The sequence below is a fragment of the Mercurialis annua genome, linkage group LG1-X (assembly GCF_937616625.2).
Source record: "Mercurialis annua linkage group LG1-X, ddMerAnnu1.2, whole genome shotgun sequence".
In the NCBI taxonomy this organism is placed as follows: domain Eukaryota; kingdom Viridiplantae; phylum Streptophyta; class Magnoliopsida; order Malpighiales; family Euphorbiaceae; genus Mercurialis; species Mercurialis annua.
This window is the reverse complement of record NC_065570.1, coordinates 67273997-67285179: the sequence shown is the minus strand read 5'-3', so window position 1 is coordinate 67285179 and position 11183 is coordinate 67273997. Positions and strand designations below refer to the sequence as shown.

The window sequence follows — 11183 nt, the reverse complement described above, 5'->3', positions numbered from 1 at the left end:
CCTCGTTCTCTTTGAACCACATGGCCAAATCAGCAGCTTAAGAATTATTTAGTTACAACATGATAGAAATAGTTTACTTAGAAATAGGTGAAATATCAGGGACTATATTGAGAATAACCCTATTTCCTTAAAAAAAACGAATGAAACTGGGTTCCTAGGGAGGACAACTTATTTTCCTTTTTATTTATTTCATAACTCCTCTTATTACATTAACACAAGCTTGTTAATTTTATTAATCGTTTAAAATACTCTAAATCACGATGAGTTCATACACGTACGGAGGAGAATCATGGAAGAGTGAAGATTGAGTGGCTGTGATGATTATTTATGATATTATAGCATCAACAATTTTAAGCCTTCCACCCATACTATACCACTCATGTCACGCATGCCTCTTATCTCAAATTGAAGCCCAATTTTTATCATATTTTTTTCCTTTAATTTAACAAGTGATGCAAGTACAATTATCATCAGATTTGATTAAGCTTTAAATGATCTAATTCGAATAACATTCACAAACGAGGAGGAGAGATTTTAGCGCTTGTGGGGAAGAATTGAATACACGATTTTAGCGTTATACTGTCCGCCGTTTATATGATTTGAGCTATAATTAATTGATTCTCATGTTTGTAGTTTAATAAATAAAATAATGTGAAGCATCAGAAAGAAAATTATATTGTCCGTCCTAATAATTGAGACAAATGTTTATGTTGTATGGAATTTTTTTGAACTTTATGTTTTAAGTTTTAATATTTATTTTCTATTACTGAGAACGTTTTAAAGATTTGTAAACTCTAAATCTATAATGATCTAATTCGAAATAAAGAATCAAAAGAGAATTAAAACACCTTACTTCTCATATTTGAACTTTAATAATAAAATAATGAGAAGCATAGAAAATAATAATTTTCCATCTGAGTAATTCAGGCAAATGTTTATGTTATACAATTTTATTTTTTTAGTTTTGTGTTTTAAGTTTTAACATTTCTTTTCTATTTTTGAGAAAGTTTTAAAATTTATAATCTATTTTAATAAAAATAAACGTTTTCTAGTTTTTCAGTTGAATATTTCCGTTTTAATTGAATAAGGACATAAAGTGTATAAATAAATTCTTTCTTTAATTAGGATATCTTGATTGAGAAGTTAGTTTAAGACATTAAAGATAATAATGACAGCCAAATAGAAAGATCTAATTTGCTATGATTTGTTATTATACGATGTTGCCAACTTTTGAATCAACCTCGGATATGTACTGTATATTATTTTGGTTTGCCCCTACCAGAAAAAAAAATAAACCTATTGAAAACTTTCCCCTTAAACCAAAATCAAATCGGTGAAGGAACCGGATGGGCCGTTGTTTTACCATTTGACCGGTTCATTCAATCGGCCGATTTGAGCGGTTTATTGAAAATATATTGTTTATAGTTTGTTATGAAGCTAATTTAATCAGTCCGGTTAAACTCTGGCCGAAATTTTAAATTTGTTTTTCTTACTGGATTAGATAGACTTTGTATTTATTGGATGAAATGATAGAACTGATTAAATTGGTCCAATTTCTAAAATACCTAATTAAAGTATAACTGTGGTGGATTCTGTTTCCACCAACATCTAATGGACATTGGTGGAATCGGACGAACTTCTTCTTAAAATTGAAATTCTTTATATATGGACGTAAAAATCAAAATAAGTTAAAAAAATCAATTGAACTGTTTGGTTTAGTTCCGTTCGTTTAATATAATTACATATTTAATTTGTGGTTTGATCTGAATTTAAAAAAGAATTTAGTTTGAACCGAATTACATTCCTAGCCTCGTGAGAGACATGACCATTAAGTGAAAGGGTTAATAGAAGAAATTAAGGGAATATCGACTCATGATATCATATGACTCGTAAATTAACAAATCCAAAGGATATTCCCTCATAATTATGCATGATTATTGAGTGAATACTAATAAACAATAATGCGCTAAAGCATCTAATTATATTTCTATTTTTAAAATTTATAGTTATAATGCTTAATGTAGGTCCATTAATGGATGACGGTGGACATATTTTCTATATCAAACAAAGAGCCAAAACAACTACTAACAAATTCATATGACAGATTGCTTTTTTAAATAACGATTAGATTATATATTATGCACAAATAAATGATCTTCATTTCTTTTATAATCAGTAACCTTCAATTGTCATATATATGGACCGACATTTTCTACCTGGACTTTGGTATAGGCTTAATTAACTATATAGTTTTACATTTTGGATCGCATAATGAGCGCAATTTGATGAAACTTGTTTGAAGAATATCACCCACTAGTTTCTTTAAATATTTAAAATTGGAAAAATAATTAACGAAAAATTAAACAATTAAATTCCAAATTCAAAGTCCATTTTGTTGACAATCTCTAAACTCCAGAGAAATCTTCAAGAAAATGAAGTTTTTGTAAGTGGTTAAAGTCAATAAAATGCAACCACCCTTCACCTTACCGATCTAATTTTATTGGTGAATTGCCTACTACAGCACATTCAACAAAATGATCCACAAAAATGCTTTTACCACCAATCAACTACTTATGAAATGCATTGTATTTAACTTACCTTTTTACCTTTAAAGCTCTTGTTTAAAATTAAAACTACTCCTTACAATGGAAATCTTTTATTACCTAATATTCAAAATAATAAATTTAATTTAGAAATGACAGTAATTATTTCTATATTTTATACTGTATTACCATATGAGTTCAGAGAAAATAAAGTAAAACTTATAGTGAAAAGAATAATTATGTGTGTCTATATTAGTACACCTTGTGAATGTAAACATTTTGTCTTTAGTTTCAGCAAATTTGTGCAATTTGGACCACATTGTTCTACCCAAAAATTTAGGGAAAAGAAAAGAAGTAAAATCTTTCACAAGAATACAAATAGTTCTCAAGCAGATGAAAATTATACGATACAACCGTTGTAGCATGTCATTCGTGTAACAAACTAATAGTACATTAACCAAGTGATTGAAGAGTTGGGAGCAATTTGTTTACGATACTTAGTTGACATTCATAAATAGAGCCTCCAGGATAAGGGACGGCGGTCAACCATCCACTCTCGAAATTCATATTGATTAAGCGATTTCCGCGTAAAATTAAATAATAAAAAGAATACATAATAACTAAAAGATTCTAAACAGTATCAGGTTTGGTATTGTTATTAGAAATTGGCTTGGTGAGCTTGTTATGGCTCGTTCGGTCTGCATGCATGGGAATTTTTCGGCTCATTCAGCTGAGATAATGTGTATTCGTGAAGCTCTCAGTTGGTTAAAGGGTTATTCGAATATTGTTTTTGCATCGGATGCGAGGGATGTGATTTTGGAGTTACGTAATCCAAATTTGAAAGAAGCGGACTTGCTCATTGGAGATTGTTTAGATTTAGCGAAACAATTTAGTAATTTATCTTTTCTATTCGTAAAACGATCTGCGAATCAGGCAACGCATTGTTTAGCGCAACATGTCTGTTTCAAGTCATTAGGAGTGGTCTTCTCACTTTTTTGAATTTTTTACAAATGTAATTGTTTCGTATTATTAATATTATTCTACCTTTTAAAAAAAAATTCTCTATTGCAGATTCTAATTGGTTTATTGTAAAAATGACCTAGCGCAACGGAGAGCTACACTCTCACCTGAATGAACTAATGTTTACGACAAGATGCTAACAACAACATGAGAATTTATGTGTTTGTTATTTTGTTTAGGGGTTCACAAAAGTAAAATCTTTTTAATTCAAATATATATACTGTAAATATCAGTAAATATAAAAAATTCCACAATATACATTTATCTCCTTAACTGTTAGTTTTTTTTTAAATCAGTCCTAAACTATCAGTTGTTTTTGAATTGCATACTTCCACTACAATTTGTATACTTTAAATCGTTATAATTTTAATTTTATAGACATAAGATTAAGCTCCTCTGTCAAGACCGGAAAAAAAATGTCGACGAACTTAATTCTTTATAAAAATAAAAATACAGAGATTTAATTTTAAAAAGATTAACGTAAAAAATAAATTATATATTTATCTTAACTTGCGCTAATGGCTCACAGAATATACCTATTTTATTTTTATGATAAAGAATATATTTGTGTAATTAGAAGGGCAGAGAATCCGTATTGACAAATTAAACTGAAGGAATTCAATTTTATATGATAATACATGGCTTTAAATATGTACGTTTTATCAAAAATTTAGTAAAAGTTTGCAGGTAAAATTTTCATACAAGTAATACTCCCACTTTCTATAATCTGTACATTGTTACCACTACAACAATACATCAAGGGCTACAATTAGATTTATTAGATTTGTTGTTAAAATATCGATATTAAATCCGAAACTTTTGGCGGACAGCCAGTAACCTAAGGATTAAGAAATAGGATAATCGGTTACAATAATACCATTCGTGCAAGGCATTTGTTATGTTAGGATATTTAATAATAAAAGAATATATAAAAGATAATTTTTCTTACGTAAATATTTATTGGTTTGTTGTAAAATTAAGATGGCACAATATGTTAATTTGCTTAAGGAAAGGATTTGCTTCTATTTTAAGTTCAATTTTCTTTTTTAATACTCTAAAGCAAAAATATTAAATTGCCACTAGAATTAAAAAAAAAAACAGAAGAAGCATTATTAGAATTTAGAAGAATGAATGATAATAGTAATTAATTATGAGCATCAAAAAGTGTTTGATTCTTTGAATGAAGAACATCAATGAATTGAATAGCCACCACCTACAACTAGAAGCACTGATAAATTCACCAACCTAATTCACATTTATTAATCCCAACTGCTTTCCCACTCTAAAAACCTGCAACCTTTGCTTCCCCATCTCTCTCTCTCTCTCTACATCTTCCTCTAATCTTTCTGTATTTATAGTAGTAATTGTTAAGTGTTGAACTGTTCAAAAGGTTGAATCTTTTTTTTAAGAATCAAAAAGTTTAGAGCCTTTCATGTTTTATTACACCAAGACAAAAGTGTTTTTCTTGACTTGTGTTCTTTTTCATTTTGTTTGTTTTCTTGTCTTTCACTCACCCAGTCATTAAATTTTATCTCTTCAAATTCCCAATTGTTATCTCTACATTTCTTCTAAAGTTGTCTTCTTTTGCTAACATTTCATTATTTTTTTAGAGCTTTGCATTTGCTTCATTTAAGTAGTAGTAGTATCTAGCATGGACCTAGAAGTATGTATGATATAGAGTGTTTTAAGGTGGTTCTTTTAGGGTAAATTTGGTGTTTTTATTACTTGTTTGTCAAATTTAGGGTCTTAATTCAAATGGGGTTTGGTTTATTTGGTTCCTTTTTGGTTCTGTCAATGTTTTTCAAGTCTTTACCATGTCAACAACCCAACACAGATGCTTTTTATGTGTCTGAATTTCTGAAGCAAATGGGTATTACTTCTTCTCCACTCTACAATTTCTCTGCTCCTGTTTGTTCATGGCAAGGTGTGTATTGTGATGCTAAAGGAAGTGTTTCTGGTTTGGTAGCTTCTGGTTTTGGCTTTTCTGGTTCAATTCCTGATACCACCATTGGCAAGCTAACAAAGCTCAAAACTTTGGATCTTAGCAGCAATAAAATCACTGATTTGCCTTCTGATTTGTGGAGTTTGGGGTCTCTCATTGCCCTAAATCTCTCTTCAAATCAGATATCTGGGTTTCTCCCTAGCAACATTGGCAATTTTGGTATGCTTGAAATAATAGATTTATCAAGCAATAATTTCAGTGGTGAAATTCCTGCTGCAATAAGCTCATTGTCTAGCTTGAGAGTCCTTAAGCTTGATCGAAATGGTTTGCAAGGGAGCATTCCACTGGGAATTCTAAATTGCAAGTCACTCACTCTCATTGATATTTCTTTGAATAAGCTGGATGGGGTCTTACCAGATGGTTTTGGTGCTGCATTTCCAAAGCTTAAAACTTTGAACCTTGCAGGAAATACGATTAAAGGGCGTGACTCGGATTTCTCAGAAATGAAATCTGTTACTAATCTTAATATTTCTGGAAATTTGTTTCATGGTTCAGTTATGGTTTTGTTTTTGGCAATGTTGGAGGTGATAGACTTGAGCAGGAACCAGTTTCAAGGTCACATTTCTCAGGTACCATTCAATTCTAGCTTCAATTGGTCTCGTTTGATTCACTTAGACTTGTCTGAAAATGAACTTAGTGGTGATATTTTCCTCAATTTCGACCAAACCCGGAATTTGAAGTACCTTAATCTTGCATTCAATAGATTTACCAGGCAAGAATTTCCACAAGTTGATATGCTTTTGGAGTTGGAATATCTTAATTTGTCTAGAAGTAGTCTCATTGGTCATGTTCCTAGTGAAATTGCCCAATTGAGTAAACTCCATACTCTTGATCTATCTGAGAATCATCTCAGCGGCCGTATTCCGATATTACCTGTTAAAAACCTCCAAGTTCTTGATGTTTCACAAAATAATTTGAGTGGAGGAATCCCAATGTCCCTCTTGCAGAAACTCCCTTGGATGGAGAGGTTCAACTTCTCTTTCAACAACTTAACTCTTTGTGCTTCTGAGTTTTTGTATAAAACCTTTGAAAGCCGATTCTATGGATCATTAAATAGCTGCCCAATAGCTGCAAACCCGGGTCTCTTTAAAAGAAAAGCTACCAAACACAATGGTTTGAAACTTGCTCTAGCCTTAACCCTTTCAATGGTCTGCTTGTTGGTTGGATTGCTATTTTTAGCTATTGGTTGCAGGAGGAAATCCAGTATGTGGGCAGTGAAACAAAGCTCGTATAAGGAAGACCAAACTATTTCAGGTCCATTCTCATTCCAGACCGATTCAACCACATGGGTGGCTGATGTTAAGCAGGCAACATCAGTTTCTGTAGTGATTTTTGAGAAGCCATTGTTGAATATCACTTTTGCAGACCTCTTGTCCGCAACTTCAAATTTTGATCGAGGTACCCTTCTGGCCGAAGGGAAATTTGGCCCGGTCTACAGAGGATTTTTACCTGGTGGCATTCATGTAGCTGTAAAAGTTTTAGTCCATGGATCTACATTGACAGATGAAGAAGCTGCTAGAGAGCTCGAGTATCTTGGCCGAATTAAGCATCCCAATCTTGTTCCGTTAACAGGATACTGCATCGCAGGAGATCAGAGAATAGCTATCTACGATTACATGGAGAATGGAAACTTGCAGAATTTACTCCATGACTTGCCGCTTGGTGTCCAAACAACTGAAGATTGGAGCACCGACACGTGGGAAGAAGATGACAATAACGGCATTCAATGTGTTGGTTCTGAAGGGTTGCTAACAACCTGGAGGTTCCGGCACAAAATTGCACTCGGCACTGCTCGTGCATTGGCATTTCTTCATCATGGTTGTTCACCCCCACTTATTCACCGGGATGTCAAATCTAGTAGTGTTTACTTGGACTACAACCTGGAGCCAAGATTATCTGATTTTGGACTGGTGAAGGTCTTTGGCAATGGCTTAGATGAGGAAATTGCTCGCGGCTCACCCGGTTATGTTCCTCCAGAGTTTTCAGATCCAGACAACAACTGCCCTACTCCAAAATCAGATGTCTATTGTTTTGGCATAGTTTTGTTTGAGCTAATCACTGGGAAAAAGCCAATTGGAGATGATTATCCTGAAGAAAAAGATACAACTTTAGTGAGTTGGGTTAGAGGATTGGTAAGGAAGAACCAAGCATCAAGAGCAATTGATCCGAAAATTCGCAATACCGGACGGGAACACGAGACAGAGGAAGCCCTCAAAATCGGATATTTGTGCACAGCAGACATCCCTTCGAAGAGACCAAGCATGCAGCAGATAGTCGGACTTCTTAAAGATATCGAACCAACAGTTCATCAATGATGAACATACACGACGAAATGGAAGTCAGTTTTTTTTTTTTCCTTTTTTGGCTTTTAAGATAGTCTACTGATCTTTTTAATATTATTTCGCTTTTGCTTTTCATTTCTATATTATGTTATTTCTATGCTGCCATTGGTAAGAACTGTACAGTAAGTAGTCTTTGGAAATTTGTTTTTGATCTTTACCTTTCCTTCATTGGTGGCATGTAACCTTACACGAGATATTAATCCTTGAAAAGTTGGTATTCCTCTTGCTGATGTTCTTATAATCATCCTGGTATATCGTTCTTCTCGAACATGGATGAATCTTTCAATTATTACATTATGCAGCCGAGTATTTCATTCATTTGATGAGGTGGAATGGTTCTGGTTCTGGTCCATATTGCCAGAAAAACTTCTTGAGTTCTACATTTCCGTATCTTATTTTATCCGTTTCGGTGATGGTGGGATCTCCAGTAGAGGTAGTTGCTTGTGAATCTTGCTTGATAACCGGCATTTTTCATGCTCTGTAGTAAGCATTGTGTGCAGACCAAGTTATTAAAGGATAGGGTGGTCCTGGTGGGGGTAGCTGTGATCACCGTAAAATTAAATTTCTGGGGTTCCATACGATTTAATACAATACCAAATTTATACACCATCCTTGGCTAAAGAAACCATATAATAAAAAGTTAATTGCATATTAAATTCAATTGCATTACTAATGTTTAATTTTAGTAAATTTAAATTTTGATATACTTATGTTGATGCGGATGCCAAAAAAAGTATGAGTTTTTTTTATCTTATGGTGTCCATATCAACAAAAATATATAAAGAAATTCAATATGTAATTTAAATTGTCAAGATTAAAAATTTAATATTTAAAATTGTTAAAATGAAAAATTAGAGTATTCTGATAATTGAAATGGAGAAATTTTTGGCACTTGTGTGAGAATTTTGTCGATCTTATCATAATTTTTCCATACCATTTGAGGTATAACTCATTGATTAAAAATTAATATTACAATTACAAAACACGCTAAAAATTGTAATTTTATTTATTAATAAACTCCCATTTCTTTCTTACACAATAGGATTGATTGATGTTGTTAAAATGAGTCCAAAAAAAAAAGGAGTAAACAACACTCACAAAAATTTGTTTACAATTAACATGCAAAATATTCCACACTAACTTTGAAACAGAAAAAAGAAAAGAAAATGATGATGAGCAATGGTCAAAATACAAGAATAGTGTTGAACTAATGATGTTGTTAGGCTCATGATTTTGTGCAACAATTCATGGAAAATATAATAAACTATCAATCAAAATCATCATAGTCAAGAACATAAGTCTTCTTTATATAAAGTTCTCTATTTTGTCCAATTTTCAATTGCTTATTAGAACAATTGTCATCATCAATCCTCCATGTAAATGGTAAAAGGATACAAGTTTTTCTTCTTTTTTGACATGGACTCTCATAGTTTACCAATAAGGTTTAAATTAAGGAAAATACTCAATTAATGAAAACAACAACGGAATTGGAATGGAGCGCAAAGCTCTTTTCCCTTAATTAAAGATTTTGTGTTCAAACTCGAATAAATAGCAACTTAATTTATTTATTTTTAAACAATTTTATCATCATTTAGTTTAAATTAATCAGGACTGTAACTCTGACATTAGAAATATCAGCATCATATCTAGTTATTGAGTCGGTAAGCAAGAACGGAGACGGGGGGGGGGGGGGGGGGGTTTGTAGTGGCGTTAGCACCCCCAAATTTTCAATTTATACTTTTTCATTCTTGAGAAAAAAATTTAGCTTTTTTTTATTCTTTACGTTTTTATTTGAATTTTTATGCCCCTCCAACTATTTAAATTTTTCTTTTTTTACCCCTCCAGAAATAAATCATGGCTTCGTCCTTGTCGGTAAGATTTATGATATCAAAATATTATAATTTTTTTAATTTCACAAAAGGGAAAAATATAAAAATTAGTAAACTATCCGATGTAAGTAAAAGTTACCCTTTTATTACTCATTCATTATTTATTCACAATATATTGCACTCACTCATTAAACAATGCCATAAACTTTAAATATTTTAAATAGTGAATGTTCCATTTTGTTATAGTTATCTTGTATTTGCTAAACACTTCCCCTAGCAATTGGGAGGCTATTAAAATATTTTTGTTATTTTACATGCTATATGGAGAAGAAAAACAACCTTTAAACACTTAGAAGGTATTTGGTACATTGAGAAATTAAAGAGAGAATGAAAATAAAAATAGATTGTCTTTATCAATGTTTATTATTAAAAATCCTGAACGAAATTAGCCCTCCAATAGTAAGCATTCATTCATATATTTTACTTTTGAAATTGAACTTTTATCAAATATAGGATTAAACCAAAATTTAGTAAGACATATTAAATAAATTTAGTATTAGTAAATAAATAATATACATAATTATATTTTTTAATAAAAATAATGTACTTTATATATTTATTAAAAATAATGTTAATATTTTTAATAAATAAAAATAACAGTATTCTTTATTTTTATTTTTATTATTTTAAATTAGAAACAAACACATCCTTCCATCAAATGATAAAGTTATTAGGGATCTACACAAACTACCAATTTTTTTGAAAAAATATTTATAAATGTAGGGGTTAATATTCTTTATGTCTCGGCGAAATTGGCGGCAAGCAGTGGAGAGTGGAGGATGCTAAAATACTCAAAAACACGTTTCTATAAAATTTAATGGTCATCCGATAACAGTAAGATCTACATATAGTAATACAAATTTAACGTTATTTTTATTTATAAAATTTAAACAGATGTTATTGTAAAATTTGATAAATTCAAATGAAATATTAATATTTATAAATATTAGTATTATTTTTATGGCAGAAGGTACAAAAAAACCCTCGAGTTTTTCTCAAAAGTACAGATCAGCCCTTTTACTTTATTTGGGCACAATTAAGCCCCCGTGTTTTTAAAATTAAACAATTAAACCCTTATTATTTTAAAATCGAACAAATAAATCCTTTTAATTTACTTTTGGGACACTTACCCCCTCAAATTTTTGATAAATATTTTAAATATTAAAATCATTTCTGAACTTTTTTCCTATATGATTATGAGAGACATGTCAGCTATTAACGAGTGTTTCTAATGATGTTGCATGAAAGGAGTTATTTGTTCTATTTGAAAACAAAAAGGGCTTAATTATACCCCAAAAAATAAAAGGGCTGATTTATATTTTTGTGAAAACTATGAGGGTTTTTTTGTACTTTTTGCCTATTTTTATTGATAAGTGGTGTACTTTTG

The 11183-nt window shown here is 31.1% G+C and overlaps 1 protein-coding gene across 1 annotated transcript; it reads left to right on the top strand.

Annotated features, from left to right (window-relative positions):
* Window positions 1–4684: 4684 nt before the first annotated feature.
* On the top strand, window positions 4685–8131 carry LOC126664242 (probable LRR receptor-like serine/threonine-protein kinase At2g24230). Its single transcript, XM_050356526.2, has one exon. It carries the CDS (start codon window positions 5319–5321, stop codon window positions 7878–7880), a length of 2562 nt encoding a protein of 853 aa, XP_050212483.1. The 5' UTR covers window positions 4685–5318; the 3' UTR covers window positions 7881–8131.
* The last annotated feature ends 3052 nt before the right edge of the window (window positions 8132–11183 follow it).

What these genes read in the sequence shown, in the direction of transcription:
- LOC126664242 (XM_050356526.2), top strand. Translation starts at nt 5,319, where the DNA reads ATGGGGTTTGGTTTATTTGGTTCCTTTTTGGTTCTGTCAATGTTTTTC.